Raw genomic sequence first — 16,489 nt, 5'->3', positions numbered from 1 at the left:
CTGAAGACAACCAACCAGAGTTGGTCAAATCGTTGCTCTTCACACAGATAGCATACCTGTAATGTTCGAAATGAACAATACTTTTAGCTATGATGTGTAATGTCGACTGCACATTAATCTTTCGACGACAATGAACATGGTTTATGACCTAAACAGGTCGGAATAAAATATAAATAAAGTCAGCAATTGTCTGTCATGTATTTTATAAAATATTTTCGTAAGAGACATGGAAAGGAAAACGGGAAGAAAAACTTGGAATTTGAACGTAATTTTCCAGGAAGGTATTATAAGGCGTACACGAGAATTTCCTACATAACATTAGACATTTTATTATTTTACAGTTGATGATTTACTCATAGTGAGGTGATATTGAGTGTAAAAACAGGGAAAGGAGTAACTTCCTCGGTATGTGATGCAAACGCCGCATTTTTACAAATACATGGTTGTTTCAAAGCTTCTATAGAGAGACAGACATGGTTTATATTTATAAAAGGTTCTCTCTAATCCCACATTTTCCCACCTAATCAGGTGTAGCGCATCATTTCCCCAAATATTAATGAGAATAGCTGGTGATGTTCTGTGAACTCTGTTTTTATCCAGTATTCTCGGGACGCAATTTCTTTTTCTCCTTCTATGAGATAAGAGCAGCTTTGAAGTTCTTTGATCATACTCTTCACCTGGTGATAAAAACAGACATGGAAGTGTTGCACTAGTGAAGCCCATACGGCAGAATCGCTTTCATACTGCACGATCTTCTTCACCTCAAAAACTCTCGCAGCATAAATGTGGATTCGATTACGTCTTGTCCCCCGCACACACAAACCCATAAGTCAATTAAAAGAATAAATTGATGTCTTCCATGTAGGGCTTCATCATATCAGTAAAAAAAATTACCAGCTGTTGCTAAGTTCCCCACTTTTGATTATTGCAGTGTAAACAACGTAAAAAATTTAAAATAGCGTTTCGACCCCAGGACGCACGGGTTACCGGACTGTCTTCTTTCCGCTGCACTAAGCGCTGCCCGGAAACTACCTTAAATAACTGGGTCATGCCTCACTCGACCCACCGCAAAAATGTTATTTTTTTCTAAATTCTTTGTCATATGGAACTCTCGCTTGTGTCACTTTCATGTCTCGCCAACCCCTGCATATGCCACAAATATGGACGAAATCTGTGACGCGTAGGTGCGGTCCGTTGTTAGGTGGAAACCACTGACTCTGTCAACTCATCGTGTACCTGCTCCACAGAAGCACGCTTCCTTTTACAACCACTTTTATAACTGGATCCTATAAGGCAAAAATATGAAACTGTTGTCTGAAATGAGAGTAGTCTGATACCGTCTTGCATCAACTTTACTATCTAGCCAAACATGTGAAGTTAACGTCGAAAATATTTCAATCATTCATAGAGAATCTGACAAAAGGCGTAAGATTAACTTTAAGACCTAACTATATCACTATGATCAAAAATGCGTCATTACGTGTGCACAATTCATAACCTACTACACTGAAATCGTAGTTTCTTACTGCAGCAGTTCTTTTTAAAACAATGGCAATGACCTTAACCCTGTTTAAGTAATGCATATTTGCTTCTATGCGTTTCCATTTCAGAAAGAAGTAATAGGTGTCATGTAATCAATACTAATTTAAAGTAATTACTGTCCTTTAGGCTGAACGTAAAATACTATGATTTAATTTCTGTTACCTGCTAATCACAAGCAGAATTGTGTTTTTGAAGAGATTCCTGTTCGTTAAGATGTTTGTTATTCCCATATTGGGAGTTCTTTGATGACACAAAAATTTAAGCTTCATTGTGGTATCAGGAGGTAACGGCTTTCCATTTGTTGCCGCCACACGTTCGAGAATCTTCAGCGCCTCATCAGGACGCCCTTTGCTTAGTAGCCATCTTGGAGACTCGGGTAAATACCTAAAGAACAAAAACGTTAATAAATAAACAAGTAAACTCAATCACAACTATCACTTCCAATACATTTAAAGCAAATGTCGATTATCATTTCAAATAAATAAATAACGTCGGTAATAAATTATCCCAGCTGAAAGAAAACTGTAGGATCTTTGCTTCGTTTGCTTTACGTATTAAACCTGTAGCTTTGATTAAACAAAATAGTAAAACACGAAAAAACTTTCTAATGTAAAGAAAGCTTCAGATACGAAGTCTGCCCTTAATCGCATGCAAATACACTGGATTATTAGTTTCGGGAGGGCTAAACTGCTATCTCTAGATTTGCAAGGTTACAAAAATCACGAAAATATTACACTGTTGTAGCCGTAATCGTAAATTTCTTTTTGACATATCTCCGTGCAGACGTTATGAAATCCTGCTGTGCGACAAACCGAATGTTTATTTTGTACCGTCGTAACGGACTGTGAATTTGAAATAAGAAACAAAATTACTCTTACATAAGTTATTACAGTAAATATAATTATATACATACCAAAACTAACTTTACCTCAAGGTGAAAAAGAGAGTAAAACACTAAAAAATATGTGTTCTCATGGCCTATCACGAAGTGACACATGTGTCTGAGTTCACAGCCAGCTACATACTGCCGGATGCCAGTTGGGCTAATAAAGTAATACAGAGGAGTACCACCAGATGGTAGCAGTCTCTTGAATAATAATGATTAACACTAGAAGTGCCAGACTTCCCCGTACCCCTTGTTGTACCATGTGGGTCATTTCTTACCCACAGTAGAAAACCACTGTTTTATTCGTATTTGGGTGGTGTTTCAAGTGTCTTCATGTTGGCAATAAGTCTCTAAATGAATAGTACACTGTCAAACATAAATTTTCAGAAGTAAACATGTTTTTATTTTAATTTTAGAGAAGAAATTCCACAATATTAATCAACCGTCGTTCAAACAAGGAAGTAAAACAATGTTATAATGTTTTTTCTTTATAAAAAGATTGAAAAAGAATCAAAATATATTGTTTACGTGAGTATTAATAATATTTTTACTTTTATAGAAAAATAAGATAACTACCAAATATTTGTGGAAGATCCTAAAACTCAGCAAGTGACTAAAATGCTCTGCATGATTTCTTGGTTATTGCAATCAAAGAACTAAAACATAAGAACAAATAACTTCAGTCTACAGTTATAAATATTTGGAAATATTTAAGAACAAGTATTTGACAGAATTGACTCAGCTGGGAGTCAGACATTCGACAAGAGTTTTTGCCCGACAGCTTTTGCACCCATACTTGTTGCACTTGAAGCATACGCTTGATGTTTTACTTCCCTTTGTTGTTTTGTTGCTTGCAGGAAACCCGCATTTGACAAGACCATCTACTTCCATATTGGCCAGCGCCAGGCTCCTGTTTGCAGTTTCTAGAGGGCAGCAAGCTCATCTGCTACTCTCAGTATAAATTCCTGACGTGAAATCTTCTTAGAGCTAGGTAATTTAAAAATTGTGTGAGCGTTGATCATGGCAAGGTCAAGAATATTGTAAAAGACACCCACAGGCCTTCGGTGGGTGCCAGCTCGGACATTGTAGTGTCTAGCCATTTGGTCAATTATATCGACTCCATCCTTAGTCCCATTATAAAACTTCACGGTCACTGGAGTTTCTTCTCAGTATTCTCATTCATCTGACATCCAGCATACTTCTTATTCACGATACGGTTTATATATGAAGGTAGTATCTCTTCCCGAAAGAACAGACACCGTTGATGACCGTGTAGCTTCTCTAGGTTAAAATGATAATTAAATCGACACCCTAGCTGCAAACAATCGTTGATATACATCATTGGGGTTATCTTGAAAATGTGTTCCCCAACTGGGACTCGAACCCGGGATCTCCTGCTTACATGGCAGTCGCTCGATCCATCTGAGCCACCGAGGGCAGAGAGGATAGTGCGCCTGCAGAGACTTATTCGTTGCACGCTCCCCGTGAGACCCACATTCCCATCATGTCCACACCACTACATTCGTAGTGCGCCAAATAGATGTTTGCCGATCACACTCATTACTAGTGGCAGATTAATCTACCGAGACCCGTACGAGTTGGGGCATAGCATGTGCTTCGCACAAGAAGGTCAATGGCCGGGGAGGCATATTTTAACTATATATGAAGGTAGTATCTGTTCCCGATACCTCTGATGACCGTGCAGCTTCTCTAGAATTTTTCCCTTGTTTTGCTGTGAGAAGATTGTTGCCTGACTTGTAAGTGTGTTGCGTTCAATGTGTCGTCTCCACTTCGTGCTGCAGGAAGGATCTCCTTGAGTAATCTCCGAAGAGTGCAAACTAGATTTGTTTCTTTTTGTTTCAGCTCATCTGCCAGTTTCAGGAGGTGCAGAAGTTGTCAGTCGTGACATCCCGTAATGGCGACGCACCTGACATCTGCTGTCGTGTAAGAGAACTGTTAGCAGTGTCCCAGACAGCATTGTGTAAGGGGATTGGGGGGGGGGGGGTGGAAATTCCCCACTGTATAATATGTTATTCTGCAGCTTCCCAGTGTCACTCCGTAGGTCTGCATGTCGCCAGTTCATAGGAAACAGAAAGCCGCGCTGATATAAAATACAATCCGACCTCTGAATACTTCGTTTTTGACATTCTTTTTGGCCCAAAGTATCACAATATACTCTAACATATCGTGAATAACGTCTAGGCACGCCCAGAAGCTATTTAGTGTCTGAAAGCCGGCGTTACTGGTATCAAATTGCGTTGATATGCGTATGGGGCAAAAATGACCCACACGGTACTTATACGGTTAACAATATATTCGTACATACTTGTAACAGTATATGACAGAATAAAATGTGAATCATTAAAATGGAAAATACTCCCACATCAGATATAGGCCTATAGTTTTGAGCACCTGTTTGACGACCCTTATTGAAAACGGTATTGGCCTGTACCTTTTTCCAATCATTAGGAACCCTCCTCGTCTCCAGAGACATACGGTACACTGCTGCCGGAAGAGGGACTAGTTCTTTCGCCTAATCCATATATAAACCAATGACCTTGACCTTCTATCTGTTGAACGTTTTAAGCTTCTGTTCCATGCCATGGTCACTTATTTCGTTATCTGTCATTCTGACGTTCGCACGACAATTTTAAGGCGGACCTACAGTGGGATCTATCAGAGTGACACAGTTTTGGAAAATAACTTTCAGTATTTTGGCATTCTCTGTGTCACACTCCATGTCGACGTCATTATGGCGACAGAGTGTCTGGACAGATGGCTTCGATCGGTTTACGGATTTAACATAAACTCAAGTCGATAGATAGAATTTTACTTTCCAATTCCTTAAATGCTCCATGGAAAGTCCTCTGTACGGTAATGTTGTGACGCTTTCGCAACGTTTAAATTTGCAGTGAAGCTCCCTTTGCTTTCGTAGCAGCTTTATAATTCGGTCAGTCGTACTGATAGGTAAGGAGATAGGCCCCCACCAACGGAGCAGGAACCTAGCTGGCGCAAAAGCTGACCAGAAGAAACCTCAACAGAGAAGGTTGAAGAAATAAACGGAAGAGGTTCGTGGATTCTACTACCAACCTTGTTCCTACATTATGCCTAAGAGAAAAATGTTTTCCCTCGAATCGCAACAATGTTGACACTGTTTCATTTCGTCCAATTAGCGTGCTTAACATAGTTCCTACCTACACAGCTCGCTTATTTTCAGTAATGGATCTCTTACTGCTACTTCATTATGGTATTATAGCATCTCAAATATCAGCAAGCGAGTAATTATACAAATTCGTTATTCGAACATTTTTCTTTTTTTTTGCCAATTTTTCTTCCGATATCTGTCTACTGAAAAAGCATGAAGGCTCACAATATTTGATAAAATAATAAGTGAAATGTAAAAGAGATGTCATATATCTATTACAGGATTTCATCTTACTGTAATTTCCTCCTTAAAGAAATGTCTTTAATGAAACCTCTGTTTTACTTAGAAAAATGTACAGCAGATCTTGATGCCAAAAGAAATAAATGTGTTGATGCAATGGAGCTGCTCAACGAAGTAGCTGCTTTCAAGTTTAAGGTAAAGGATCTAGTAAAGAGCATTAAATCGGCTTCACATATGGACATTTTGAGGGTATGAGTAAGAGTCGAAACAGCTTTAAGGATTCTTAAGACGACTCCAGTGAAGGCTTCGTCTTGTGAAGCCGTATTCAGCAATTTAACGATGATAAAACAACTACATAAGGTCAATCATAGGCATAGGCAGGCCGTCAGATTAGTTATCCTGTTGATAGAATTCGACACTGCTGCAAAAATTTATTTCAGTGGCATAATGAATGGGTTTATTTGGCTGCAAGCAAGGTTATGCAAAACAAAATAATAACAAAACAAAACTGCTAGAATGGAACATTCCCTCATAAACTGCAGCCCTTTTTCTTATACTTCTGTGTCGTAAACGATTGCACTCAATTAGTAATTTAAATAGTAAAAAACATGCTTGTGTGTACAGTCGCAATTCATTTCTAAGGGTTACCAAGTTCAGTACGCTGTACTGTTCTGAGGCCATTCCCCAGCCCACAGTCGTCACACTTGCTTCCAAAGTAGGTGTGTCAAATATCTAACTGGGGAATAAGCTGACGGCTAAGTGCCAGGAAATGGACTCAGCATGGTACTGCGTGCCAAAACCAGTAATCATTAGGCAAAATAAATAAACTGCGACTGTAGACACAAACATGTACTTTCTCAGCACTGTATTTGTCGCTATTTCACCGATAGTATCGCGGGAATGTGTAATTTTTGTAGTATTAATCACTTATGGGGAACATATAAAATGTCTTATTTACTATCTATCATACAACTATTGTACAGTTGCTGCCTTAAACAACAAGTTACAGACTTTGTTTTACTTTTAATTTTCTTAGAATACAAATGCTAAATATAATTTGTTGTATGCAGCTTTTCTCATCAGTCAATTAATAACATTTTTCAACAATTATTGAGTGTTATTAAACCCCCTTCAGTTGCTGCCTTAAACAACAAGTTACAGACTTTGTTTTACTTTTAATTTTCTTAGAATACAAATGCTAAATATAATTTGTTGTATGCAGCTTTTCTCATCAGTCAATTAATAACATTTTTCAACAATTATTGAGTGTTATTAAACCCCCTTCAGAAATTATCAAAAATGCTAAACCTACATGAATAAATTTGTAGGGAAGTGGTTTTGTGAGATCAGGGGCCAGGGAAGGAGGAAAGAGAGCTTTGGCAGTTTTGCCATGGCCACTTTATTACCTTGGCACGTCTCTCGTCACAGTGGTCGAGCTACAGAAGATCTTGAATCCCTCACAACTTTGCTTGATACATGGGTATCAAAGGTGTAACATAATGTAGCAGTGCTGGCCAGACCAGGTCTCTGCAGTAATTCTCTGGCAGTGCATTTTGCCATCACGGCTGCTTTAGCTGACCAGCATGATCACTCTAATGGTGACCAGTGGCAATCAAGGATGCTTAAACAGCAGTGCATCTGTTTGTCAACATGACTGACACAGATGTGTGTAAATACTGGCGGTCCAGTCAGAAAGAGTCACCAAAATGGGGACTGCTATCTTGTCAGCAATCAGCCTGTTGCTGAGGGGCACTATTGTTCACCTGTCTCCCACTGGAGCAGCTGTCCCCATTCACCATCCTATGAACTGCCTGTATTGGGGTCCAGCCTTAGCACCGATGGGTTGATGACCAATCTGAGACCTTCCCAGCATTTGATCCACAGTATGTCCACCATTCTCAAGTACTGCTAGCCAGATGCCGCAGTCAAGTGGGAATGTCTACCAAATGAGGTCACTCCGCTTCTCAGTTATGCTCATTGAGACTACTATACAACAATGTGTCAACAGAGAGTACTGTGGGTTGGATGCCGACCGCTCCTGCTGGACGTTGGGGCAGGGTCTTCATTGTAGACTGAATCAAGTAAGTAAATCACCTATTACCGAACTTAATCTGTCAGGATTCACCATCACCTACCCACTATACAATCCCAGTCCCCTATATTATGTGTCAGATGTGTCTTGCTTTATTCTACCTTGCAAGTCGATTCTAAGGGATCATGATGTACTGGGGATGGAAGAATAGGATAGAGAGTAGGGAGTACAATAATCTAAATCAGGATACACTGTCAATTTAGTCATACTCTGGAAGAAAGTGTCACATCACCAGAGGAGTGATATGGAGGAAATGGAAAGACTGTAACAAGAATATACATAGTCATCTCATCTTCAAGACCTCTGTCAACAACTCCAGTAATGCAAAAGATGATTACCACTGGTAATAAGCTGCTGATAAATAAGAAAACATACTGGGTGATGGAAGAGTTTATGAATCAGCAGCTCAGTGTTGGATTTATAGAAGAAAGAATCAGCTCTTGGAGAGTATCATCAGTAATTGGAACCAAGAAGAGCGTGCTACGAGTTAGGCACATCAGTTTTATTGTGACTATCAGTATTTTCATCAGCAGACAGTCACAGAAACATAACCAGTATCGAATATCACGAAAACTTTAGATGGCCTGGGGCAAAGCCAAAATTTTTCAACTTTAGATTTGCAAAGTGTGTACTATGACTTGGAAGTATCAATGGAGAATCGACCCAAGATCACCTACGGAGTTCTATCCACTCATTACCAGTATGAGAAAACGTCATTCAGGTTGAAGAAAGTACTGGCAACGTTCCAAAACCTACTATATTTTGAGATTTTGTGCTATGAAACCTAAAACAAAGGCAGTGGATGGTTATTTGGATGGTATTATAGTGTTTTAACATGGATATCCAAGAGAACATGGTAAGTTAAGAATGTGTTTAGTTGATTCTGATCAGCCCAACTAACAGAAAGTTTGGAAAGTGCTGTTTCATCTTAAAATAAATCTGATAAGTAGGCCATATTATCGCTAGATTGATGTGCAAACAGAGCCTCAGCTTGTACAAGCCATATGGGAATTTCATATTCACAGTGCACTAAAGCAATCGGAGCTTTCTAGATTTGGATAACTATTACAGGGAACTTGAGCCTGAAATAGCGCAATCAGCGAGACCCTGCATATATTTTTTGAAGAAGAGGATGAAGTTTCATAGGACACCAATTTGCTAGCAAGCTTTTGTGTGGTTGAAGAACTAACTTAACACTTGTCCCATAAAATCTTTTGCAGGCAGTTGAAATAGTCCTGGAATGCTAGTAAAGAAATAGGAGGAAGAGAGTTCCTGACCACCTGTGTTTCCAGGCAAGTAAGTGAGGTGGAGAATAATTACTTCACCATGGAAAGAATGAAACTCAGCCTGATTTATGGTACCACATATTTCTATTGTTACCTGTATGTATCACTAAAACTCTTTCCGAACAGGCCTTGGAAAGGCCAATGATACCGACCAGCTGCCACATCATCCTCAGCCCACATGCATCACTGGATGTGAATATGGAGGGGCAAGTGGTCAGTATACCACTCTCCTGGGCGTATGTCCGTCTACAAGACCGGAGCTACTACTTCTTAATCAAGTAGCTACTCAGGTTGCCTCACAAGGGCTGAATGCACCCCATTTGCAACCACACTCAGCAGACCAGATGGCCACTCATCCAAGTGCTAGCCCAGCCTGACAGCACTTAACCTGGTGATCTGACAGGAACCGGTATTACCATTGTGGCAAGGCCGTTGGCTGTAATGTATCATGCAGCATTAAAATGACGTATGGGCCTGAAGAATGAAATTAGCACTTAACTCAATGAGTATATCAGCTTACGGAGTTTGACTTTGAAGTGATACTCTGTCCTAGGAGAACACATGGTAACACTGATGGCCTTAGTCATAAAGTGTGCACAACAGATCATGTTGGCATTTTTCCAGAGGAATGGAGTAGCGCACAGATCCAGACTTCAAGCAGTTTGGAACACAAACACTATTGTATATTGACAAGCGGTACTTTATATATAAACCAAATATGGATAACATATAATGGCACCACGAAGTAGATGTAATGAGCTTAGCATGGTGTGTAGGGTGATTAACAATGGAACAATGTTTCACAGAGAACTACTGTTGTTGCAGATACAAACAGGATATGGGGCAGTATGTAATGAATGTGCTCTGAGCACAAAGAACAGAACTTAGGCATCAGTGGGTACCATTTGAGAGATTACTGGAGGCCAACAACTGTTCTGAATGACTGGTATTGGTATTCTTGGGCCCTTTATATGAACATCAGCAGTTTAGAAGTATGTTTAAACCATTTTTGACCCCTTTTCATGCTGTGTTTTTTATCAATCAACAAGCAGAGGCAGTAGTACACACAATGGTTTACCAATGGATCATGAAGTGTGGGACACTGAGAAGCATGATAATCAATCAGGATCTAATTTTATGTGTTGACAGATGAAACAATTACACTAGCTCCTGTGAATTTAGAAGTTATAGGCAAGTGTACAGAACTGTCAAATTAATTGGGAAAAGGATGCTTTGCTGCCATATGTATGTAGGAACGGCTTACAACTTGAAGTTGCTTCAGAGTACGGACTGAAGCGCCTAGAACCGCTCGGTCACACCGGCCGGCCACAATACTCTTGGATCTGGCCCATTGATGCATACTGTTGTCGGAGCTGAGTATGAAATTTCCGTGTCTATCGCTTAGTTAGTCTGCAATCTGTTTCTTGTGCTCCTTTTCAGCAGAAACATCTTGTTATCTTTCTTTATATCGCTACTTACAGCCGCACAGAGTGACAGTCATTTGACCCCTGAATACCTGGGCTACGTTAACTGAGTCGGTAAGTTAGGGCCTCTTGATGACATGGAGCTCTAATAGGTTATTTTCATGAGTTGACTCACGATTGGTTGCTGAAAGAGATTTTCGAGTAAAGCATTTAGAAAAATTTCAAGTGATTCCCTATTCCTAAAACCTGTATTATTCACTTGTGTCTCCCTCTCAACAGCCAGGTTGAAATTTCCACCTAATACTATAACACGTTTCGCAAATTATTCTCCAAGCTATCACTCACACGAACCGCCGACACTATTCCACAGACAGTATGTGACGCCCATGTTGACCCACGCTTGACACTTATCTTTGCCCAAATTGTTTCACATTCGAATATAACTAGATTTTGATGCATGTTTTACTGACAGAAGTACGTACAGTCTATCTCTGCAAAATGCATTCAAATCACAATTTAAAATTTCTGATTCGTGCAAATAGACTGCACTTGTCAATCGGCTGTGTCGTTGTATCGATGCTTCTGAAGTCCGAGGGCATACTCGTTCCAAGTGTAGGAAAAGCCCTCTGCTTGTACGTTTGAACACTGAGCTGTGGGCCGTCAAAGGGAGAGGTTTCGTATAAGGAGGTCTGACGGAATCACGTGCAGTGGACGCTGCCGCGCCTTGGCACTCGGTATTCGGCAGTTTTTTTGACGTACCACAGAATGGCGGAAGCGGGCCAGTGACATGCCTGTGTTCGACTGCGAGGTCACCCACGACGAGTGTTTGAACTGTTACTGTGTTCTACTTCGATCAACTACATTAAGTGCATATTGAAGATTTTGTTCGTGCTTTGATAAGTGTAGGGCATTGCTGTATTTCATGTTCCAGTGTGGATTAATGTTCCTTTCTGTTATCTGTTGTAGAAGCACGAAGTTTATATGTAAGCAACGAAACGTTTTGAGTATGGTGGTAGCTTAATGTTATCAGCTGATGGCTTTTGCTTACTGACGGCCAGTTTCTATGCTGATAGCAAAATGCGCTAGTAAACTGTCTGCATCGGAATGGGTAATATAATTTTTATTTCTGAGTGCTGAAAAGGCAGCTGTCGAGTCAAGGTACTGAAAGTGATGACGTATTTTTGTTTCATCATTTCCAACAGTAAAGTTATGGATTATTCTCTTGGATGACAAGCACCTAAAGCTGAAATGTAAGTGGTTAAATTTTTAAAGGAACAAAGAGTGGTCGTGTTTCTTAATTGGGTTGTTGAGCTAAAAATGAAAAATCATTCTTCTTAAAGACAAAAACTAAAAGCAGCAAATTAAGTGTTAAACTTTAATGGAACCGACAGTTTTCGTGTTGCTCAATGTGGTTGCTGATTTCAAACATCTTTCCTTTTGTTACCTACGTAATAGGGCTTAAAGAAAAATGGACTATTAACTTGCAGTTAAAACTGGCTGGTGCCGCAGTTTGAATAACCACATCGTGCCATAGATTTGGGCTGCTTTGGAGAACATTTCAAAGATGGCTAGTACCCAAAGTTTAAGTTATTTTCAGTTAGTATCTACAAGTGTGGTTCACTGTTGGTCATGTGTTTTGTAATTTTAAAAGACTTAGGTCGCAGGTCATTTTAGAAAATTGATACATTTGAGATTTAAAGTTTAGGTCGTTAGTTCCTAAGGACTAGTTTACGTGTTCATGCAAATTCGGGGTAGCAATTTTATTTGTCGTAAGCAAATTATCTTTAAACTTCGCATAGTTTGTTGTAGTGGCTAGAGCCCATGTTTTGTAGTCCACAGACGTTGCTCAGTTAAACTATAAATTTTAAAATGTTTACTGTTTGGCGTTGCGCAACCATTGTAGTGCATACTTATTATCTAGTCACGTGCACTAACGGCTGTTGGTTTTGTCTTGGGTTGTCGCTTCGCCAATCTGAAGCTGTACCCATTGGCCTTAGGTCAAGATGTCATTGTACGTTGTCATTACCTCGTTCTTTAAAAAAAATATGTGTGGCTAGTGTCTCAAAGTAAAGAAATTTTGCTAGTTTTGTTGAAAATCTGTTATGTGACTTACTAAACGCCAACTTTCTTTTTTAATTTGAAGTTATGATTTGGAATCACAATGTAACTAATTCTGTTGAATGCTCTAAGTACCAACGTATGTCCCTTAAATGATGTTAATAAGTGTTTTGTAAATCTATTGTCCAATGGCTTTCCCCTCAAGGACCACTCTATCCAGGCAATCTCGCTCTAAAGGTTTTGAAAATGGTCGTCAGTTCCCAAGTAATTTCATCTACCTTCACCAATTCCGACCCCCCCCCCCCTCGTACGTTTGTTACTGACGGTTCGTTTAACCAGTTTTCCCTCCCAAGCACTAAGTGGGAACTGATACTCTTCCCGGTCAGATTTCGGAATTTATATTATCGTTCTTGTGGACGAATTTCTCTATCCTAAATCACCCAGATATGGACGCCAAACGAGGAGTCACTTCTTGCCTATATACACCTGATCTACGGTTCTCAAACCAACAGAGGAAGCCGAGAAATCCGCATCCAAGATCATAACACACTCGCCTGACACTTCTTTAAGCCTTCCATATGGGTCCATACCAGAAGATCACTATCGCTCTTGGGAACGATGATGCAAAATGCTAGATCTGCTTCCAGTCCACAGTCAAGACTGGCTGTCTTCATCAAAGTAGTGAGCTGTCTGTAGAAAATGGGGATGACCTATAAACTTAGGCGGTGGATGTCATTCGATTTGCAAGTGAATGTACACAGTGGTCTCAATCGCTCCCGTCAGAGCCTCGACAACATCTCGCATGCGACCTCCTGGCAAGCAGATATGGTGGGCACTAGCCTTCCTTCCCAAACCTTCCTGTAACTTCCACAAGGGGCATCAATACCCGTGTAACGATGATGCTCCCAGTGGCAAGCACTGATTTGAACCTTTCAGGAAGATCTGCCCAGTCTCAATATGTGAAGTGTCCTTTGCTGGCTCCGATGTCCTTTTAGCAGTGGGAAATACTTCAAATCCATTTTTGAGTTGTAAGGAACAGCTCTGCGTTTAGTACCCACTTTCGAAGTATGTCCAGATATCTGCGACTTGGTCACTGTTTGTTATTCACTGTCAGGTAAACGTCGACCTTCCAGGGCAAGCGAATTAGAAGGCGCAACTGCGTCAGTGATTGCAGGCGACTCCATGTGCTCCACAGGTGCCACAGCATTCGTTTCAGGTCATCCAACGTTGCTGCAGATCAGGGCAGCGGTCTAACAGTCTGTCGACCTCACCCAGCACTTCTTCCAGATGTTTACACACTATAGTGAGTTATACCTGTATCCACACCAACAGGAACACCCCCTGTCAATGTTTAATCACCGTTTGTTACACCCGAAAGAACGTAACACTAGGCCAAGCAGTAGTTGGACACAATTTAAGTACCATGCTACGCTAATTCTGGTTTTTATTGCTCTCTAGAGTCAGCTCACACAATGCAGGGCTTGCTACCATTGGATTCACATTTGGGAAATGAGGTGCTCACATCCCCGTATGGTCATCCAGATTTATGTTCTTCTATGGTTTCCCTAACTTACTCAGGTGATTACAAAGACTGCCAGTCCTTCTCCAAGTAGCTTCAACCACTAAACTTAATTTTCAACAAAGCAGTAAGAGGCGTGATGAAAAATATAAATAAAATAAAAAAACACTTTTGATGATCTAAATCCATTACCAATAACCGCCAGCCTCCATGTGGACTTCCAGCTGCTGCAATCCTGGTTAGTACTGTTGCCACGAGGAAAGGAAGTAGCTATGCACGTCAAACCAGTGATTGGTGTCATTCTTTCGCGAACAGGCATAAGACTGCAGTTTAAGGCTGTAATGTTAAGCAGAGTTGGGTACTTGGAGAGCGATGCGCAGCCCTTCTAATCTCTTGAGTGATTCAGGGAAACCATGAAAAATTTAAATCTGGATGACGATATGGGGATGTAAGCGCCTCTTCTCTCGAACTACAAATCCGGTAGCAAGCCCTGCCATGTAAGACACCTTCGTGACACTGACAGCCGATGCTGTGTGGTGGACAGCAGAAGGCAGCAACTCATAAAACACAATACCATGGAATCTCACACGCCATATTTTTCATTCATTTCAAAGTGAAAAACTTTTTAAATCTAACCCTTAGTTCAGTTTTGGAAATATATGTGGAGAAATTGAAGGGATGACTAGCAATAATAAATGGAATCAAGTTGATGGTAGAAAATCTAATAATTTGATTGTGGCTGGCGTAGAGTAATGTTTTCTATTCGTCAGTCATGATTTTAAAACTACCAAATTTACCTTGAAATTATATATATCCTATAGAGTAAGGATTTTTTAAATTTAGTCGCTCAGATAATCTTCTTTCTGTGTAGAAAATGTGAAACGCTACTCTTGTTGTTGCTTCTTATTTATATATTTATTCATTTAGACTGATCTATATAACTTTCTGAGAGAAGACCTGCGGATTACAATCGCTTAGACTTAACATTTCTGTTAATATCTCTTATCGCATCGATTTTTCGGGTGTTTGGTAACCATCACTCCGCATCAAAACAAGTTCATGCCTTTGTGTTTCAAAACAGTTACTCGCCAGTTTGAATAGTCTCTACATGAGCGTCTTCATCATTTTGTTTGACATTTAACTTAATGTACCTACCTCTGGCACCTCAATTCTGGGCGCAAACTAAAAAAAGACTGAGTAGCTGTGTGTGTCTATAGAGACTACGAAGTATATTACCTATATTTCACCTCAAATTTTGCTAAGATTTCTGTAATTATCGGAGCCCCACTCGCATATTCAATACATCTATGTGCAGTATGTACAAGTTAAATTTCAGTGGTTAGATCTGTGGAAGTAAAGCACGTACCAGGTAGCAAAGAGTTTTCTGTTCGCCTTGGACGAAGCTCTTCTACAGGTTGGCACCACACAATAGGGAGCTCTTTGGTCACTTTTGAAGGAACGGGACACTCGTGTTCCAAAACAGTTCGATCGGCAGTGTTCTGGGAGACGCGAGGTGGGCGACACCTACTAACTGTGTGTAGCTATTCACAGTTAATTCATTGTCTTATTTGTGTAGACTTCAGCTGCAGTCAAAAATACGTCTAGCTCTCATCGCTCATTGCTCGTTTAGCGGTATATGGAATTTTTCTGGTTAATTTCGGAACGTTGTAACCGGATTCGTTTGGCCACGTGAGCAAGCCATTGTTCTGCTCTGTTTCTATTCAGACATATGTACTAGTGATGTATCTTCTTAGTTCGGTCCGATTTAGTTCGTTGGTCATCTCACTAGTACAGTACACCTGAACAGATTTCTGAAATGTCACTAATTTCGATTTCAGTTCGTAATCTAGTTTCCACATGCCTTTGTTGTCTCTTCACGTGTTAAGTACGGATCTGAGAGCCTTACGTTCTCAGATCATTACTCCCAGTACTATATCCAGTCCACTTTGGTAAGCTAGTCCGCAGCTCGTGGTCTTGCGGTAGCTTTCACGCTTCCCGCGCACGGGGTCCCGGGTTCGATTCCCGGCGGGGTGAGGGATTTTCCCTGCGTCGAGATGACTGCGTGTTGTGTTATCAGCATAATTCATCGCCGTTACCGTCGGAGGAAGGCAATGGCAAACCACCTTCGCTACGACCTTGCCTAGTCGGCGGTGCGGGTCTCCCGCATTGCTCCCTACTCTACTCGGTGTATTGGACCACATCATCATCATCATCATAATTCTGAATTTCACCACTCATTTTGTGCAGAACTCTTGATTGTGACGACCACGTCTTGATGTATTGTGAGAATAGTTACA

The 16,489-nt window shown here is 40.5% G+C and overlaps 1 protein-coding gene across 2 annotated transcripts in view; it reads right to left on the bottom strand.

Annotated features, from left to right (window-relative positions):
- The window catches only part of LOC126251814 (solute carrier family 22 member 7-like), a 91,813-nt gene that overhangs the window by 23,437 nt on the left and 51,887 nt on the right, over positions 1 to 16,489 (bottom strand). For both annotated transcript variants that reach the window (XM_049952458.1, XM_049952459.1), the window contains exon 6: positions 1,705 to 1,926. In XM_049952458.1, coding sequence (XP_049808415.1) covers positions 1,705 to 1,926 — 222 coding nt within the window. The remainder of the gene's footprint in view (positions 1 to 1,704; positions 1,927 to 16,489) is intronic.

Source organism: Schistocerca nitens, chromosome 4, assembly GCF_023898315.1.
Source record: "Schistocerca nitens isolate TAMUIC-IGC-003100 chromosome 4, iqSchNite1.1, whole genome shotgun sequence".
Lineage (NCBI taxonomy): Eukaryota > Metazoa > Arthropoda > Insecta > Orthoptera > Acrididae > Schistocerca > Schistocerca nitens.
The sequence above is the reverse complement of the archived record's forward strand: the minus strand, read 5'-3'. Positions and strand labels throughout refer to the sequence as shown.